Raw genomic sequence first — 21,159 nt, forward strand, 5'->3', positions numbered from 1 at the left:
TCCCTAGCTCTCTGGTTATTAGAGAAGATCTTATAGTGGGAGATGATGAGGCTCCATATCGGTTGCCTGCTCAGCTTGGGGCGTGGCTGGGAGCTGACATCTGGTTTGGCCCAGAAGGCCTTGTTCTGGTGCTCCCCTGTGAGGGGATTTGGGTTCTGCAGCCCCACCACTGACACCAGCTCAGATTTCCCCTGCCTCAGTGGTTCTCAGCCAGAGCTAGGTAGGATCACTGCCAGGGGATCCTACCTGAGAAACACGTGGGGGTGTCAGTCTATATGATGACTTAGGCCACCTCTAGCATTTAGAAAGTGAGAACCAGTGATGCTATACCTCCTACAATGAATAAGATAGTCTTGCACAAAGAATTGTCTTATCCAAAATGCCAATAGCATCCCCCTAGAGGAACACTGTCGGGAGAAGACTTTGGCCTAAAATATAGGCCCCTGAGGCTGCACAGTTCTAGGAAAAGTTCAGGGCTGAGAGTGTGCTGTCTTTGGGCCTTGCCCACACTTATCCTCACTCTGAATCTCTTCTGCTTAGTCCTTTGGTAAAATCGTGCTCGATTATCTCATGCGATGGATTAAGGGATAGTCATGCACAGCCCCCAGGATTCTACCATTTAAGTCGTGGAGGTCATTGCCATCGGCCCAGTGCCAGCAACCACCCATCCACTCCCTCTGTGCTCTGTGACTGGGACATGGCTGTCTAGCCTCCGGGCAAAGGCCCAGCCACAGTGACCCCACTCCCTGCTCCACACAAAAACGGGCCACGAGGGTCAGCCTACACACCCAGGCTCCCCTCCACAGAACTGAACAGCTCCTCACCGCCCACAGTGCAGCCCTTCAGCCCTTCAGCCCAGTGACACTTTACTGGCAGGGCCTCTGGCGGGGCCCCAGTCAGCCCCCAGGGCTGGCTGCCCAGGGAGGTGCTTGGCACTAGAGCCAGAGGCTGCAGAACATATTTCCAGCGGGGCTTCCAGGCCAAGAGCCTCTGCCCCTTCCCACCACTGTTCCCCGCTGGCCCTGCCGCCTGCCCAGTGCATTAGCATATAAATATATCCAGAGTCCTCTCCCCTCAAGTTTGCTCCCCCCATTGAGTCCACTAGGGAGGGAGCATTTGAATCCTCCTCCCTCAGACTCCTTTCCTCATAATGGCCATACTGTATTCATCAGCTTCTGTATGTGGCATTAGCCGAAAGAAGGAGAGAGGGCGCCTAGCAACCCGGAGGGGGCTGAGAAAGAGGTGGGAAGGAAGTGATTTTCATGTAATTATTCACTTCTACAAAAGCCGTTGTCAGGTACACACTGGAAACACAGCTGTTGTATTATTCTCCTAACCTACTTTTAATCTTTTGAGAATCTTTACCAATATAAAAGGCAAAAAGAAAGAGCTTAGTTCAGCCATTTTCTGCCAGGCCACATAAGTTACGTTTTTGCCTCAATCGAAGTCTCCATTTACAAAAGTTGTGTGTTTGTGTGTCTGTGTGTGGCTATCTGTTTGAAAAGAAAATGTTAAAGAAGTAAAAGGCCACCAAGCCCTGTCCTGGCTACTTGGATCCAAACACCACATGCACTGTTGGGTCTGGCAGTCTTCACACATCTTGACCAGGCACTGGGACAGCAAGGAGCCTGGGGGCAGTAAGATGTTGACTTCTTCTGCCCCTCACTGCTATACCCATGCCCGCTGCCCTAAGGGCAGGCAAATCTGCTACCATGTTTGGTGCTGCTCAGGAATCTTATTAGTTCACTTAGCGGGAAGGGGACTTAGATGGTGGGAAAGATATAGGAGCTTATTTTAATAGTAGAGTTGAGAAGCGTTAGCCACCCAAAGAAATCCGATTAAGGGAATTCTACCAGATACCCCACTATGTACCTTACATTCACCATGTCTTACTTTCACAGACAAGGAGTTGCGTCTCAAAGAGATGAAGTAACTTGCCCAGGGTTGTACAGCAGGTTAAGTGGAAAAGCAGGGCTCCAATCCAGGTTGGCCTGGATCTTTCCATTAAGCCCCAGCAAGGCTTGGAACCAGGCACCTAACAAAAGCCATCTCATTTCATTTTGTCCCTTCTGCATGGTACTTCAGTGCCTCTCTTGAGGGCAGGGCAGGTTTTGGAAAGCAGCTCCAGAGGTTCCTTTGTCCTTAAGTCCAAAGGGACTTCTCACACAGTGGCCAGCGTGTATGGATAAATGACTTTACCTCTCTGGGTATTAATTTTGTCATCTATAAAAAGGGGATAATAATAGCACCCTTTGAAGCACCCTATAAAGCACTTAAACAGGGCCGGTATGTTGTAGGCACTGACAAAGGTGTGTTGGTGTCATGATTAACAGCGTCACCACCCTGACATACCTCCTTTGCTGGTGCTTTTATGGAAGGGTGGGTTAATGCTGCTCATGTCAGAAACCTCAAAGAGCCAGTACAGCAAACACCACCAAAGCCAGGGCGCAGGGATGGAAGTACCAGGCCCTTCCACTGGTGCTGCCTTGATGACTAGTGGAGGCACTGCCCTTCTCCTCTGATGGGTGGCTATTTGTAGACCTGAAAGCACCTGTCTAGGGGAGTTTCTTTCTGTAGCTCGTGCTGCCTTAGACACTGTAGAAAATCACACTCCACTTCCAATTCTCTTTCAGCTCCCCAGGCAGCAACTGTACCATGGAGCAGGCCCTGGCCCCCACAGCCCTGCACCCTCTCTTCCATAGTCCCCCACTCGCTCCTCTCCACAGATGCTTTGTTATAGCTTATCTTACTTTGTGTGCGGTCTGTTTCTCCTGCTAGAATGGAAGCTTCCTGAGGGAGCTCCTGGAATTGTGTCTAGCACATTGAGGACACTTAGTGCACATTTATTATGGGGAGAAAAATGGAAGTAGCTTTTTTTTTCTTTCAGTTGTTTAAAGACCAGCATATCCTGTTAAGGAATCAGTGTTGATTCTGAGCACCTACTCTACGAGAGCTTATAGCTGGGTTTCTGAGCACTTCCTCCACACTCTCCAAGAGCTAGGCACTGTGCTGAATCTTCGTTTCATGCACATTATCTTATTTAATCTTTTATGGGTGGGAAAGAGAGGGAAGTGCTAACTACATATGCACAATGACCTTACCCTGACCTCCTCAGTTGGATAAGTGACCTCTCTCCAAGAGATGAAAAAAAGACATGAAACTTTCTCCCCAGACTTCTAAGAGATTAGACATTCTACTTACATGGCCAAGGTGGGAATGCGGGAAGAAAGTGAGAGTAGTTCCACCCATACACACATGTGTCTCTAACCTGAAGATAATGGTGCCCACCTCAGAGCAGTTTATGGGTCACAAGACATAAGAAGGTGCTTTGTAAACTAGAATGTGCTGTCTGTGTGGCCTAGGGCAGTCTATACTGAGCATCCATCAGGGCCTGGTAACTTCTGAGTGTGGATAGGGAAGTATCTGTCCTTGTACATCCATCCTTCCTTACCTCTCCCAGCTAATGATATTAAGGATGTATTCTGTGCCATCCAGTGCTAGGCCCTGAGGGTTTACCTGTGAAGGCAGGTTACATCCTGATCCATTGCTTTCTGCTCCTACTATGTACCAGGGCTCACTGGAACCAGTCGCCCTGAAAGAGCTGAGGTTGCCCCAGAGCTGGAGGAAAGGACCACCGCTCTAAAAAAAACCCCTGTTCCCATGCAAATCTGTCCTCCAAACCTCTGAATGTGGTCCGCCCACAGCCACCCTGCCAGAACGCCCCCCATTCATTGCTGCAGAACATGGGGAGTGATCCGTTTCTCAGCTACTGACCCAGCTTCCTTGAGGTTTGTTTTGTGGAGACTATTTTCCCTTCAAATTGTGTTGAGAAATAGGAAGCCCTTTCTCTGCTGAGCTGCCCCCTTTGTAGCGTCCTGGGACATGCTGGTCAATGGGGCTCAGTTGCCTGGTCTTCCTTTCATTGGGGTGGGGTTGCCTTTGTCCTGTCTGACTTGACAGCTACAGAGCTGTTTAAATCCCAACTGAGACTCCAGACCTACCCAGCATACCAGGAGGCCTCGGCTTTTCTCTGTAAAATCTGGACCCAGAATGCCTTGGGTTCAAAACTGACTCTCTCTCTCTCATTAGTTGCTTGACCTTTTGTGTGTCCATTTCCTCTTGTATAAAAATGGAGACAACAATACTTACCTTAGTGGCATGGTTATATAATCTTGTAATTAAATCACAAGATTGTGTACATGAAAGCCTGAGCAGACAGTAGGTTTTCAACAAATATTATCTCAAGTTTCTCACATCTTAAGGCATCAACAAACTGACGGAAGGGTTCTTGAATGTTCTTTTAGCCCATTTCATTAGGCTCTCTTTTCTACTTTTGTTAAATCATTCCAAAGGCTACCATGATCTTGTTTGATCTCTGCATCTCTGTGGAATTCCTAAAGAAAAAAGTAGCCTTAGGTGGAGTAGACATGAGACAATGCCTGTAGTAGAAATAATGCTATATGTTCACCAACCATTTATTGTTTCTCTTTCTGGGTAAATGGAAGGACTACATTTCCCAGACTCTCTTGCCTTTAGGTTGGGTCCATGTGATTTGTTTCTGGTCAATGGTATGTGGGCAGAAGTGATATAAGCACCTCTCAGGCCTGACTCTTAAAAATTTCCCAAGCAAATCTCTAGCTCTCTGTTCTTCTGCCTCAGAGATTGTGTTGACATGGAAGTATTGTAAGGTAGGAAGGCTTGCATTGCTAAGTCATTGGGTAGAAGAGAGCCTTTTCACAGTCTGTGTCTGGATTTGTATAGGCAAGAAATAAACTTCTGTTATGCTAAGCCACTGAGATTTTGTAGTTTATTGTTTAATCCAGCATAGCCTATTAGTAATTATCTTAACAAATATAGTAGTTTCCTAATGAGTTAATTCATCCTTTCCTGGATTTAGGGGGAAGGCTGACAATTGAGACCCTGTTGCATTTTCACAACCACAGGCATATGTTTAAGACCGCAGACACATATCAGTTATGCTAGTCTTTTAAGGAGTTTAATGATGCAGACTCCATGTGAAGAAATATTATGCTGCTTTGTGAGACTTTTTCACAGAAATCTAATCCTGAAAGTTTGGAAGCTCTGCATGCCCAATGAGCCTATGTCTCAGCAGAAAAGTTGATATTAATCAACATGGATTTTCCAAATGTAGAAAATAGAAAATGCCAATGAAGAAAGTTTTGGATCTGGAGTCAGGGAGGCGTTAAGTTATGGCTAAAATTCTGATGGCTTTTCTGATGTGTCTCTAGCCCAGATCCCCACATTTAGTCCTAGACTTTCCACCTGTCTCCTGCACATCTCACTCAGATGTCTCAAACTTGCTTGCCCAGAACTATACTTACCCATTTTCCTACTTTACACTTCCAGCCTCCCTTAAAAAAACTGACTCATCTTCTATTGTCACACCCACTCACCAATTTCTCAAATCTGGCTATTCTGCCACCTCCATTTTGACCAATTTTATTTATCTTCCCTCTAAAGATTTCTTGAGAACCAAGGAAACAAGATGGCATCAGAAAAAAAAAAAATTTTTTTTAATTGCCCAGAATCTCTCCACATATCAGAAAAACTAAGATAGTAAAATAAACAAACAAACAAACCCTGTGGACAGTACCTTCAGCCTAACTGGGTGACTCTATGACCCACAAATGTGAACAAATGGAGCCAAACACTAACAACAATAACATCTTCATGATATCAACTCTGTGGGATGAGATGAAGATGAAGATGAAGTCAAAGGGAATTCAGAAGGTTGAAATTCAGGAAACCCCGAAATCTCTAACATGTACTCACCCCTAGGAGGAGAGGACTCTGGGAGTAGAAGCTTGGTGGAACTATCTGAGGATGCCAGCCAAAACTAGGAGGGATATATGCAGGCTCCAAGACATAGGTGAGTGCCAGAGGACTGCGGGAAGTTCGGGCAGCGGTCTGGGACCTGGGAACTCTAGGGACTGACCAGCTGCAGTTCCGTGGCCAGAGAACCTCACATTGAGGAGAAAACACTGAAAACAGAACCCAAATTGAGCAGGACAGAGACAGTAGAGGAAACAAAAGGAGAAATTTTGGCTAGGAGTGGGGGAAGGGAATAGAGAACAATAATTTCAGAAAGTACTGAATGCAGTTATAGTTTTGAAGACTTTTTGGTAATAACAGAAGAGGTAACCATAGAACTGTGAGGCTAAAAAATCTACCCTGGATTACTCCTATTCCTCTATACAAAAATTCCCCTTCTAAGAGTACAAGAAAATACGTCTCACCTACACATGAGCAACAGAAAAGAATTATGGTCAAATCCTACACAAAGCCATTATAAGAAAACTTATGAACAGAATAGTATTCCTACTGATAATGAATGCATTCCACAAAGACCATAAAATATCTAAATGCTGTAATTTAATATTTTTTTTAAAAAGCTAAAAGAAATTAAGAAGCCAACAGATGCTTTGGAACAATACTATAAGTGAAATCATTAGAAAGTTTGAAAAGACAGCTTACAGAAGGAAAAATATTTCAGGAGAAATAACTAAATAGAGGAATACAGGAGTGAATAGACACCATAGATAATGTCATAAGGTAAAAAGAGAATAGAAAGGAGGAAAATAAAGTCAGAAATAAGGAAAGAGATTTTTTAAAAATGCAAAAAAAAAAGTGATAAGTACAGAAGACAGACAAAGAAGATCCAACATACAAAAAATTCCCAAAGAAGAAATCCAAAGCAATGGAAGAGACCAAATACTGGAAATGGATATTTAAGAGAAAACTTGAATTCACATCTTCAAGAAGAACACCACAAGCCTGGGAAAGTCAACATAGAATAGTCAACATTAAGACATATTCTAATAAAATTATTGAACTTTAAAGAGAAAGGAAAAATCCTATCGATCATTCAGACAAAAAATAAAGTGTTTTATAAAGGAAAACAAATTAGAATGGCATCAGACTTTTCTCCAGCAGCTCTCTGTGCCAGGAGATAACTAAGCAACATACTCAAGATTCTAAGGAAAAGGAAAAGAGAACCAAGGATTTTATAGATAGCTAATTGACTTTCAAGTATGAAAGCCATAGATCAACTATTATGAACATACAAGAACCTGAGAAATATTATTTCCCATGAGCCTTTACAGAGGAATTTACTAGAAAGCAAGCTACAGACAAGCAAATTGACTGGAGAAGTATTAACAAAGTCTAGGAGTGAGCATTAAACCTGTAGAACTAAACAGTGGCTAAAAGGGAAATAATACATAATGGTTGTGTGTTCTAATAATGCAGATATAGTACAAGTATTCAAAAATTGGAAGAGAATGTGTGTATATGAAAGGTAGAATAAATTCACAGATTGCCTTTAAGTATTTATAGGAAACAAATGAATATTTTTTCACATTAGATCCTAGAGCAAAGAGAAGGAAGAGAAATAGAGGCTACTGGCTAATATCAATATTCTTTATGGTAGGAAACCAACAGACATTGCCAAAAGGGAGAAGAACAAAAGGTATTGTATAAAGGTGTTGATTTAACGGTAACTATCAGAATAACAATGACAGGCTTTTTTCCTACAGAGGTAGGGGAGCAAGAGGGAAAAGTCATTTGAGAACTCATTCTCCTCTCACATTGAACCACTAGGCCCAGTATGTCCCATCTCATCACTTCTCCAGTGTTTAAAAGTGTACTTCCTCCAGACAGCCTTCTCTGATTGCCCTAGCACATGTTCATTTTTCCCCTCATCTACCACTCCTAGGTACTGGGTACCTTGTTCTCTGAACGCTTTGTCTTACCTTACCTGCAGACAAGATGGAGTGTATATGTATCATTGTACAGTACCTCTTTCACAATCTGGCACAGGATTCTGCACACAGAAGGCACTCGATAAGTGGTGGTTCATTAGTAATTTAGGATTGGTTGAGGGATCTGGGCTTACAGCCTTTAGGTTTTTCTAAGAGCTTAATATTGCTATTTGTCAGAATTTTTTCCATTTGAAGTGACAGTAATCCCATTCAAATTGACTTAAGAAAAAAGAAGCCTCTGAAATTGAAATGTTCTCAGGTATGTCTGATTTCAGGTATGATTGGGCCCAGGGACCCAAGTCTTACCACCAATATCAGTCTTTCTTTGTTCTAGATTCTTTGCACTGGCTTTCCTTTGCACTGGCTTTATTCTCAGGCAGGTTGTTCTTTTCCCTTGTGGTCAGTGATGACCCCTAGCAGTTACAAACTTAACATATCCAGGAGAAAAGAATGCGTCCCGTTTGCAATGGCTCCACTGAAAGTCCCCAAATTAAGTTTCATTGGCTTGGTTTGCATCATATGCTCATCCCCAACCCAATAGTTGTGGCCAAGAGAAATGCTTTGATAGGCCAGGCATGGGTCATATGATCACCCCTGAAGCTGTCTGTCTCTGAGTGGGGAAGAGGTGGTTTTCCACAGGAAAATTGGGATGCTATTACCTAAAAGGGGAGATGGATACTAGTTAGGCAAAAAGAGCATATGCAGTGTCGACATGCTCAGTAAGCAAACTGCAAGAAAAATTTCCTGCAGGTGAAAATCATGGTTTGGGGGCCCATCTTTGAGATGTGCAAATGGAAAGCTCTCTAGCATTTTTGAACTCAGAGAGTTTATTTACCATGTTGTGGTAGGGGACCACCTGCCATGGGTCCCAGCTGAGAAATCAGTTTTCCCAAACATCTGAACAACCTCTCTTACTGGCCTGCACACTCAGCCAGGGACAACAAAGGGTCTGGGAAGAGGACACTCATTTTGCAAGGGCATTAAAAACAAACATGGGACTCTGGGAGTGCTGAGCATCCCTGTGGGCATCTCCTGTGATCTGGTTTTGTTTCTTCGGTCAGCAGCTGTATTGTTTTTGCTTCTCCAAGTGTTTTACTGGCCTTTGAGATTTGAAGAAAGCTCCACTTCCCCCTGCACCCTAGAATTCTCCTTTTTCCAGGCAAAATACATCTATTTCTTCTCTGTTGGGTATTTGATTGCCTGACAGGTCACTGTACTCTGGATTTGGGTAGAGGGGATCCCACTAGGGTAGCAAATGGGGAAACAGAGCAGGAGGACTTAAAAACATATCCATTTCTCTCCTAAATCTTCACTTTTTTTTTTTTCTGCAATGGACCCTTCCTATCAACATTTAAGCATCCTCGAGTTCCTACCATTTTTAAAAAAATCCTTCCTAAATTTTATTTACCCTTTCATTACCACCTTATCATCCAACTCCCCTTTATGGCAAATTTTTTTTGAAAAAGTGGTTTTTTATTTTCATTATATTTCCATTTTCCTTCCTCATGTATCAACCTACTCTGATCTGCGGGCACTCCTCCCCCCGCCCCCACACACACACTTAGAGAAGGCTCTCTCTAAGTTCCTCATTTAGCTCTAAGACACTAAACCCAATGACCCTATACTAGAGGGGAAAAAATTATTTCTTAGGTTGAGAGGCAACATTATAATCTCTTTTAAGGTACATGTTGAATTATTTAACAAACTCAAGAAAATCCATGGAAGAGTGGTCTTTATCATGTAATCAATTCCCCAAGAAAGAGGGAATAGAGATATTTTGTCTGGAAAAGGGAGAGTTCTAGGGTCCAGGAGGCACTGGTGCTTTCTTCAAATCTCTAAAGTGCTACCACTTGGAAGAGAGAAATAAGGGTTGGGTGACCCCAGAACTAGGAACCCAGGAAGGGAGATTTCCTCTCATTTTAAGAAATGGTCTAACCGTCATAATTCTCTAAAGAAGAAAGGGGATGCATCAGGAGATATAGTGAGTTCCCTGTCATTGCCCTAATCAAGTAGAAACTATCTGTCAGAAGTACTCAGAAGAGTGTCATATGTTGAGGTTACACCTAAAGACTTCTGAAATTCTGGGATTAGTTAAGCATGCTTCTCTAGAGGTGGGTCTCATGAACTTGTATCTGCCACTCCCAGCTGTGTGGTCTTGAGCAAATTACTCAACCTGTCTGTTCCACAGTTTCCTCAGCTGTAAAAAGGGACTAGTAAAAGCACCTACCACATAGAGTCTCTGTGAACATTAAAGAGCAATAATGCGTACAGGGCTCAGCACGAGTGCCTGGCACACTGTAAGTGTTTAATAAATGGTTGCTAGTAATTGTATTTAGTGCAAAGCCTTGTTCTCTAGATCAGTGGTCCCCAACCTTTTTGGCACCAGGGACTGGTGCTCCTATGAGAATCTAATGCCTGATGATCTGAGAGGGAGCTGAGGCGGTGATGCTAGTGATGGGGAGCAGCTGCAAATACAGATGAAGTTTTGCTCACTCAACTGCCCGCCACTAACCTCCTGCTGTGTGGCCCTGTTCCTAACAGGCTACGGACTGATGCTGGTTCATGGCCTGGGGGTTGGGGACCCCTGCTCCAGATAAAACTTGATTCTCAAGCATCAGTCATCAGCTACATTTAGGTTTTAGTTGTAGATTTTCCTCGGTAACTTGTAAGAGCTCAAAGATAGCCCAGAGGAAATGTTAGAGAAGCCACCGTAATTCCTGTTGTGCGTGTCATGCTGTCCACAGTAGTTTTTGTCAAAGGGAACTTAGAAACTAAGAAAGTACTTTACATATGTACCACATAAGAAGCCTCAAATGCATCTATTTTTATGGTAAAGATTCGGTGGGCCTCCCCGTCTCCTTCTGTCCCTTCCATGCCACCTCGTAAGGTCAGGTCAGCTATGCGATGCTTCCCCCTGGATGGAACCCTATGAGTTTTCTTATGGTAGTCTTAATCACAAAGAATATCACTCATTTTGCTTTAAACATGCCAATGAGCATGCTCATTCCAATAAGCATGCTACATTTCTTATTGCATGAATCCTCTCAACACTCCTGAGAGAGTTCTTTCCACATTTTGCATATCAGGAACCTAAGCCTCAGAGAAGTTAAGTAACTTTAACAGAGCTGGAGCATGGTCCTAAACATCCAAATTCTTGCTATTCAGTGAACTGTTATCCATAACCACTGAAAAAAATCTGGAATTAATTAAGGATATTTATATTTAATCAAGTGGTCCTCAAGAATAGAACGCCTAAAAACATGTTCCTAAGAAGGTTGAGGAAGTTTGGTTATCCCTTTGTTGACTCTTTTTAGAGGGAGGATGTGGGTGGGAGATGTCAGAGAACAGGGCCAAGGCACATCTGACCTCTTATTTCTGTGCCAACTTCTTTGTGTCTTCCTGCAGGTCTGGGTAGATGCTGGAACGCAGATCTTTTTCTCCTATGCCATCTGCCTGGGTTGTCTGACTGCTCTGGGAAGTTATAACAATTATAACAACAACTGCTACAGGTGAGCATTTCCCCGGGCCCTGCTAGCTCTCCACCAAACCCCGAGAGCCTTCCATGCTGCCAGGCTAGTTCACAGTTTTCTTCCCACTGTGCAGGGCCAGGAAGAGACAGATGGGCTGTTTCTTGGCCTCTCACTGCCCCAGGGTCAAAGAGTGGGCCACTGGAAGAGCAAGAAAAATAACAAATACGATCAGATTGCATTCCAGGCTGCAAGCAAATCCACTCTGGAAACATACTCAGGTCCCAACCTTTATCCCAGAGTAGACAAGTGACTTGTCCAAGGTCACACAGCTAGTACGTGGCAAAGCTGGGAGTTGAACCCAGGTCTTCCAATACTAAAGACCTTCCTGCCCCTTATTTGACTGTAGGGTTCTCTCCTGTCCCACTTGGAGTGGCTGGTGCCCTACTTGCCCCTCAGCCTGTCAGGCCTCCCTCTCAGGCCTCCTACAGCTGGCTACACCCAGCACTTGGAGGGAGCCCATGTGGGAAGATGAGCCCAAGGCTGTCAGACCCTGGCCACCTGTCTCCCAAGACTGCAGCCTGCGTTCTACCACAAGGTTGAGACCCATAGAGGACTAGAGACTTGCCCAAGGTATCGCAGCAGTGCATGGTAGAAGAGAAATTTGTATCCTAGTCTCTAACTCAGGCCAGTGGTCTGATTACTGAGGTCTCTACACCCCCGAACTCAGGGCCTGGTCACAGTAAGTGAATATTCAGGGATGGCTGCGCAGTGCCTCTCTTCCTAGCATCCAAGAGCTCCTTATTCACGTATGAACTCATAGAACAATGACAATGAAGCCATCTCTGATCACAGATTAGTAGAGAAAAGAAGGGCTTTTCAGCTAATGATTCTGAGACAGGATAATTATTTGGGAGAAATAATCAAGATAGATACCCGTACCTTGTCTCATATATGCACTAAAGTGTCAGACTGATTAAATAATTAAATATTTTTTAAAAGGAAATCATTCTAAAACTAAGAATAAAATTCCAGTGTGTGAGATTTACCCCCACACCAAGTAATTCTCAGACAACAGTTGAGTGTCTATCAATTCAACTTAATTCTGACACTTTTTACTCAGAGAAAACATCAAATTCCACAGGTTCAGTGCTGAGTCCTACAAGACTGCCCTTCCCCACTTCAAACACCAATTGCAAGTATAGGGTGTCACCTGTACTTCTGACTGACCAACTGGTTATAGATTGGAGGTTCCAATGACCCCTTCCAAGGGTTCAATTAATTTGCTAGAATGGCTAACAGAACTCAGAGAAACATTGTTCTTACTAGGTTAGTGTTTTATCATAAAAGGATATAACTCAGGAACAGCCAGATAGAAGAGATATATAGGACAAAGTATGGAGAAAGGGCATGAAGCTTCCATACCCTCTCTGAGTATACCACTCTCCCTGAATCTCCAGGTGTTCACCAACCCAGAAGCTCTCTGACTCCCTTCCTTTTTATTTTTATTTTTTATTTTTGGAGGCTTCATTACATAGGCATGATTGACTAAATCATTGGCCATTGGTGGTAGAACTCTGTGTCTAACCTCTACACCCTCTCTAGAAGTCCAGGGTAGGACTGAAAGTTTCAGCCTTCTAATCATAGTTGGCTCCACTGGAAACCAGCGCCCCCCACCCCCCATCCTTAGGTGCTTTCCAAAAGTAACTTTGTTAACATAACAAGTGATACCTTTATTGCTCTCACCACAGGAAATTCTAAAAGTGTTAAGAGCTCTTTGCCAGGAACAGTGGACAAAGACCAAATATACAGTCATGCACCACATAATGATGTTTTACTTACCAACAGACCAAATATATGACAGTAGTATACCATAAAGCCTAGTGTGCGGTAGGCCATTCCATCTAAGTTTGTAAAAGTGCACTCTATGGTGTTCACACAATGATGAAATCGCCTAAGGGTGTATTTCCAGAATGTAAGCCCATTGTTAATTGGCGCTTGACTGTATATTCCTTATTATAAATTGCAATATCATAAAAATAGATTTCAGAATGAGAAAGTATGTAGAAAACATCAAAATAACTATAGAAATCACAACTAGAATTTTAGAACTTCTAAAATTCCTGGGAAGAAACATAGAAAACTAAAAGTGGTCAGCAGTGGAGAGTGAGACTGGGAAGTCAAAGAGAGGGAGATGGGCTTCTCACTCATACCTTCCTATACAATTTCATGTTTTGCTTTTACTCTGAGTACATATTGCTTTTATAATTTAAAATGTCAAGTTAATACTAATATTATTTACGTACTTTTCTGTATTATATCTCTTCCCAAATTAAAAAAAATTACAAAAAAATCATCTATAAAATTAAAGGGCATGCTAACAACATGTAATTTGATTTAAAGAGTTTATGTCCGTAATATGTAAAGAACGTAACTAGATCAATATGAAAAACACCAAAACACCAACAGAAAAATCAGCAACACACTCTTAAAATAATGAGATTCTTTTCCTCAACTAGCAAATTGGCCGTGGTCCAAAAAATGAACCCTATCTGATGTAGGTGAGGGTATAGTGAGAAAACCAGGTCACACTCCACTGGTAGGATAAGAACTTGGTTGTCATGTGGCTCAAATGAGATCATCAATCCAAAGAAACTTTGTCTATGATAAAGTCCCTCCCACATTATCTTTGTCATCGAGATAGGGTAATTGAGGCTCATGGAGGTGGCCCTCCAGCTAGTTGTGGTAGAGTCTGGACTCAAGCCAAGGTCTCCAAATCCCTAGCCCAGTGCTGTGCCGCATCCTCTCCGAAAGCTGGCTTGGCGGTCACTTTACTGGCCCGTTTGTCAACCATGTGCGTTGTGTGTCTACTAAGTGCAAGACACTGGAATCAGTAACTTTGGAGGTACAGACACAATGACATAACCCCAGTCTATAGTTTGTAACTTGGGGAAACTGAGGAACTGAGGAAATGAAAGTGAAAGCTCCAACATAATGAAAACTAATGTGGAATCCAATATACCATTAGGCAGCAAGTTCTATTGTTCCTGGGGGCCTTTGGGTAGAGATAATTAGGTATGGCTGGACAGAGGCATACTAGAGAGGTAGGGGTCAGACCAGGTTGTCCATAAGATCGGTTCTACATTCGTGCCATTCACGGGGAGGTGGGTCTGGGGATGAGAGGTAAAGCACTCTGTCAGCCATAACGCAAAATGCTAACCATGGAGAGAAAGAGAAAGGCACTGGACAGAGAGAGCAGCACAGCAGAACGCAGGTCTAGGTTGAATATGACCCCCTTGGGATACTGGAGAGGGATGCTGTCTGCATATCAGCAACCAGCATTCACCACAGGCCCTCTGTGCTGGACACGGCAGAAATCACTTGGTCACATGGCTACGCTGTCATCTCATGAGGATGGGGGCTGGGTCTTCTTATTTACCACCATCCCTTGAGCCTAGTATAGTGCTGGCCGACATGTAAGGAAATATGGAAGGGCCATAGCATTTATACAGATGAGGAAACTGAGGCCCAAAGGTAAGTCACTTGCTCATGTTCACGTTGCCACTAATGGAACAAGGCTTTGAACCTAGGCCTTTCTGGTTCCTACACCCCTAGTCCTCACTAACAGGGATGCCCTGTTCTTTCCCAACTATAGCAGTTAGCAAGGATTTGGCCAAGACTGCTCTGTCATCAGGCTGTGTCTCGGCGCAGTGGCAACTTTTTTCCCCTCCAAGCAGTGGGTTGAATATGCTGGCTGCTGAAGATCTCTTCTGCTTTCCCATTCAACAGGCAGATTTCTCCTCCTCCCATCAGCAGAGGTAACCTGATCCCCTAGGTGACATTGCTAAATCGAAAGGCTCATTTTATTTCCTTTTCTAAATTGTTCCCAGAGCAAGTCTTCCCAACTCAGAGGGAGTAAATTAGTACCCTCTCTTCTGACAGCATAATAGCTTCTAGAGGTCTTCAAAGCTGGCTCAGCTGCTGCCAACTTCAAAGTGGTTGTTACATAATCTTTTCACCTAAAAGATGCCCTGTGGGGAAGGAGTTAGAGGTATGGGGACAGAGCAAACTAGGCAGAGAAAATCCTTACTCCAGAACTCAGATGGCTAACCTCCATCCCCTGAAGTTACGGGTGGTCTGAGGGCAAGAGTGCAGGACACAGGGCTGGAAGGGAACTTAGGTGTGCTCAGAGCCTCTCTGTAGTGCTGGGAAACCTCTCCAGAGGCCTCTAGGGGAAGATGGGAACTTTGAGATAAGGGACATTTGTTTTCCAGCAACCATATGGATGTCTAGAGATAACTGTCTACAAATCAGGATATGGATATCTTGATTCTTGGGAAGCATCCTTTTTGTGTAACTCATAGAAAAAGCAAGGGATTTCATGTCTGAGATAAATGGATGTACATTTCACCTTCCCCACCAAATGACTGAAACTTCGAATGTGTGACGTTCCTCCCTGAGCCTTGAGATTCTGTGACAGTGTTTGAGAAATCCTCGCACAGGACTAGATAGATTGCAGATCCAAATTATACGGGAGAATTCCAGGATATAGAGGATATGGAGAAAGTACTTTCCTCTCCAGTACCACCTTGTTTCCCACTGTTGGTTAAGTCAGAGTCAAGAAACAGGTATGAGGAGCAGATTTATCCCAACTCTAGGAATAATTCTGCCCTTGCCTGGGCTGAGCTGAATTTCCTTTTGAGAGGAGGTACATCAGGCTTGCAGATAAAGTCCTTAGGGCTACCAGCCCATCCTTCATCTATAGTGCCAGAAGAATTCTTTAAAGGTAACTGTATCTGTCACTTACTGCCACAATAATGCTGTGTAACAAAGAAGCCCAGAACACAGTGGCTTACCTCAACAAGCAGGTCACTTGGGGAAGCTCTCCTTCAGTCTGTAGATTGGGTTTGTTTGGTCCCAGCGTCCAGGCCAGGCTCAAGTCTGGTCTGTGTGTGTACATTTTGGAGTCTAAGCTGCAAGGACAGCATTTCCCCAGGGAGGTTCTCATGGCAAAACACAGAAGGGATAATGAACAAATCTAATCGCACAAGCATATCTTAAGCATCTGTTTGTATCACATCTGCTAATATTCGTTGGCCAAAGCAAGTCACGTGACTAAGCCTGAAGTCAGTGGAGCCAGGAGTTATATTGCTCTCCAAGGAAGAAAGTAGGGAGAGTGACTGCTTGCTTCAGTGGAGCCAGGCGTTATATTGCACTCCAAGGAAGAAAGTAGGGAGAGTGACTGCTTGCTGGAAAATGATTTAATCTATCACAGGGCCCAAGATTGAATAGATTTAATCCACCCAAGGTTTATAGCTGGTGAGATCAGGCCCAGAGAAGAGATATTGCAGGGGGGATTGGAACCCAAGGTTCCTGAGCGCCAGTCCAATGCTCTCTCCATTTTGCCCTTGATTGCCAGAGTCATTGCAAGACAACATGGTGTGACAGTCCCCAACATTAGTGTACCGTTTCGTTGCATTACAAAAAGTATGGTGTCAAGAGAAGAGGACCTGAGAGAGTCTTATTCTGTTCTTGAGTCTGGTGCTCATTCCTGGATGTGACATTTGAAAAGGGGCTGGACAAGCTGGACAATTACAGATCACAAGCGGGAAGAGGAACTGGTAAAGGAATTGGCATAGTTAACTGAGAGAACAAAAACTCAAGGAGATACAGGTCCAATCTTCAGCTCTCCCAAGCCTAAAGGAGCTCCAGCTTATTTGGGAGGGTAGAACTAAAACTTATCAGAGAAATCAGATTTTGGTCAAGCACAACATGAGGAAGTTCTTACCCTGTAAGAAGCAGGAGCCATTGGGCAAGGGCAAAGCATTATGGAAGCAGGTGACAAGCTCCTGATCACTAGGGGTGAGCAGAGGCAGGTGACTGCTGCTGCAGGGACTCTCCAGGCTAGTCATACCTCCCTGGGCAGGGGGTTGGACAGGCCACTTGGGAGCTGCTCCCTTTAAAGTGGAGCATCACACGTGTTCTAAGACTAACTCCCAATGCACAATCTGCAGCAGCTGAAGTCCTGGGAGGCTCATTCCCTGACTTGGCCTCAAGAGGATGCAGAGCCTGAGGTTAGAGGGGCCAGGACTTGACAGGTCCATCTTCTTTATCTTGCCAAAGTCATTTGTAATCTGATTTCTCCTTGGTCATGACTTTTGCCTACGTTTCTTCGCTGGCGAGCCCCTCCCAAGGGCAGGAGACAGTCACTGCTCTGATAAACCTCTCCATGAGGGGCCTGATGTGGAAGGGTTGCTCCCTCGCAGCAGCAGAGCCAGAACTGAGCAGTGAGGTCAATGGGGTGCTGCTCCCATAAAGAACTTGGCCAGGACAGATGTCTCCTCCTGAGGCTGCAAAGAGCTTCCAGTGTGAAGCTCATCAGTGCTTCTCTGGCTGAGAAGCAGCCGTTTCTCAGGGGCCTCTCTTGCTTTCCTTGTTTGAGCTCCCGGGAAATCAATCTTCTCTCACTTTCCCTGGGATTTTCTCCTGCCAGGGATCTGAAGGAGCACTGATTTGTCTCCAAGTGTTTTCTCGCTCGTGCATTTTCCCACTTGCAAGCCTCTCTCCCTGCCCACTCCCTCTCTGTGCCTCTGCCCTGTGACCAACCTTATTTTCTAGAAGTTCAGCAGAAGCTGTATGATCATACACCAGCCATCTAACCTTTCTGAACTACAAAGCTTCATCAGGATAATGGTGCTGTCCATACTTTTACTGCTCTGCCTGCCCCCACAGGACTGCCATGTGCTCAGACAGAATGTTCCAGCAATGTGCCTGTTCCGCCCACTCTGACCTGAGCCCTCTCACTGCTTCCCTACAGGGACTGTATTATGCTCTGCTGTCTGAACAGTGGCACCAGCTTCGTGGCCGGCTTCGCCATCTTCTCTGTCCTGGGCTTCATGGCATACGAGCAGGGGGTACCCATTGCTGAGGTAGCAGAGTCAGGTAAGTGCCAAAGGTGGTGATGCTTTGGGTGATGTTTACAATGAAAATATTATCTTCCTCTTCAGCTCATTCTTCCCCTGGTTCAGGTCACAGGAGGGGGCCCCACCATCCATCCTCAAATTGGGATCCTGGGAATTACCTGGGCAGGAAACCTTGACACCTCCTCACTGCTGAATCCAAGGCATCCCCAAGTTGTATAGATTCTGCCTCCTCGATGCCACTCCACTTCATCAGTTTTTCCCCAGCTCCACTGTCTTCCCAACAGCCCAGGCCACCATAACCACTCACCTGGATGCCTGCAGGAACCTTTCACTGGCTTCCCTGCCTCCGTTACTTACCCCTCCATTCCATGTGCTACCCTGCAGAGTGATTTTTTCAAAAATGCAAATCTGAACATGTCCTCTGATGGAAAACCTTTCTAGGCTTCTCATAGTGCTGAACTCTCAGCATGGCCTCAAGACCCTGTATGGCCCAGCTCCTGCAGCCTCACCACCTGCCTCGTTCCCCCATGCCCTCTCTGCCCCTCAGTAGTCTGCTTTCACTTCTGAGACATAGCTCACTCACTCCCAGCCCAGAGACTTTGCACATGCTCTTTCCACTGCTCGAAGAGCCTCTCTGTCTCCCTGTCCCTTTTCTAGATGCAGAATCACCATGAGTGTGACATTCTTAAGTACATTTTGATGAGTGTTTATATCAAACACACTGTAGGCAGGGTTATTATTGATGAAGTGGTTATGCAAAATGGTGAATAACTCTTCTCTTGATCTACATGGTATTTGAATTATGGAAAAATTAAATGTATATTAAAAAGTACAAAATTAGTTTGTGTTTTCATGGCAGAGTTGGATTCTAATCTCAGATAAATCTAAATAGGTTTTTCACCTATAAGAATGTCTGGTAGGACATTTGTTCAGAGCGGCCTAGGGGGCTCAGCCTCTCTGGTCTCCATCTACTCAATGCCAGTCATGCCCTCATTCTTTGTGACAACCCCAAGCACCCTTCAGGCCACACTGCCTCTTCGAGAACCCTGGTCTGGAGTGTGGCTGTTTTTGTCTCACGTACCCACCAAGCTGGGCAGGGTGGTGGGTATTCACATCAGAGCAAGAAGCTGATTGCTGAGCTTTGCTCCATTACCACTAGGGTCCACCTCCCTCTGGACATTGTATGTCAGAGATAGAGACAATCTCTGCCGAAATCAGGGGTCCGAGCTAGGCCAGAGGATATTAATATAATCAAAGTTGTCAGTCATCAAGTGCCTGCTCTGGGCAAGAGCTGTCTCATATGGCCCTTGGCTCAACCCTTTGAGGTGGCACTTCTGCTATCCTCATTTTACAAAAGAGGAAGCTGAGGCTCGGAGAGGTGAGGTTGCTTATCCAAGGTTACCCAAGCTCAAAGGGATAGAGCTGAGCTTTAAACATGGCCATCTGGCTCCAGAGCTCATCCTCTGACTATGACATCCTCTGCCCACTACGGGCAGGGCACCTGGCACTTCATAAAACACCCATGCTCTGTCCTCACATTGAACCATGAGGTAGCCCCTTGGGGAAGGAACATTACTTTCTCTACATGAGCTTTGCCGTCTCTGAGAATCCACTTCCTCCTCTATAAAATGAACATCCTAATTCCCACCTCAGGTGTTGAGTTAGATAGGATATCTACAGCACTATCTTACTCTTTTTATCCTTACAATTGACCCTGTATCATTACAGTTGAACATCACGGATTTGAACTGCGCGGGTTCACTTATAAGCGGATTTTTTTCAATACATATACAGTCAGCTCTCTGTATCTCCAGGTTTTGCATCCACAGATTCAGCCAACCACAGATCAAAAACTATTTTTTAATTACAATTGATATACAATATTATATTAGTTTAAAGTGTACAACATAGTGATTAGACATTTATATAACTTAAAAAGTGATCACCCCATTAAGTCTATCCATCTGACACTATACATAGTTATTACAATATTGTGGACTATATTCCCTATCTGTACTTTACATACCTGTGACTTTTTATAACTGGCAATTTGTACATCTTAATCCCTTCACTTTTTTCACCCATCACGTAACCTTTCTTCTGTCTAGTCAATTTGTCCTCTGTATCTATGAGTTTGTTTCTGCTTATTTCACTTAGCATAATACCCTCTAGGTCTATCCACGTTGGCATAGATCGTAAGATTTCATTCTTTTTATGGCTGAGTAATTTTTTATTGTATACATATATATATGCACCACATCTTCTTTATCTAGTCATCTATCAATGGACACTTAGGTTGTTTCCATATCTTGGCTATTGTAAATAATGCTGGAATGAACATAGGGGTGCATATATCTTTTCAAATTAGTGATTTGGATTTCTTAGATTAAATACCCAGACGTGGAATTGCTGGGTTATATGGTAGCTCTATTTTTAATTTTTCGAGGAACCTCCATATTGTTTCCCGTAGTGGCTGCACCAATTTACAATCTTGCCAACAGTGCACGAGGGTGCCCTTTTCTCCATATTCCCACGAACACTCACTGTTTGTTGAGTTATTGATAGCCATCTGACAGGTGTGAGGTGATATCTCATTGTGGTTTTAATTTGCATTTTCCTGATGACTAGTGATGTTGAGCATATTTTCGTATGTCTATAGGCCATCTGTATATCCTCTTTGGAGAAATGTATATTCAGGTCCTCTGTCCATTTTTTAATTGGATTATTTGTTTTTTGGTGTTACGTTGTATGAGTTCCTTAATATTTTGGATATTAACCGCTTATATCACTGGTGAATATCTTCTCCCATTCAGTAAGTCGTCCTTTCATTTTGTTGACCATTTCCTTCTCTGTGCAAAAACTCTTTAGTTTGATGTAGTCCCATTTGTTTGTATTTTCTGTGATTTTCCTTGCCTGAGGAGACAGATCCCAAAAAAATATTACTAAGACTGATGTCAGAGAGTTTACTCTCCATGTTTTCTCCTAGGA

At 44.0% G+C, this 21,159-nt stretch overlaps 1 protein-coding gene across 1 annotated transcript in view; it reads left to right on the forward strand.

The window, feature by feature from the left end:
• The window catches only part of SLC6A11 (solute carrier family 6 member 11), a 121,810-nt gene that overhangs the window by 76,819 nt on the left and 23,832 nt on the right, over nt 1–21,159 (forward strand). Inside the window, exons 7-8 of the mRNA XM_006917622.1 lie at nt 11,187–11,290; nt 18,066–18,190. Of these exons, the coding sequence (XP_006917684.1) occupies nt 11,187–11,290; nt 18,066–18,190 (229 nt within the window). The remainder of the gene's footprint in view (nt 1–11,186; nt 11,291–18,065; nt 18,191–21,159) is intronic.

This window comes from Pteropus alecto, unplaced genomic scaffold (assembly GCF_000325575.1).
Source record: "Pteropus alecto unplaced genomic scaffold, ASM32557v1 scaffold75, whole genome shotgun sequence".
NCBI lineage: Eukaryota > Metazoa > Chordata > Mammalia > Chiroptera > Pteropodidae > Pteropus > Pteropus alecto.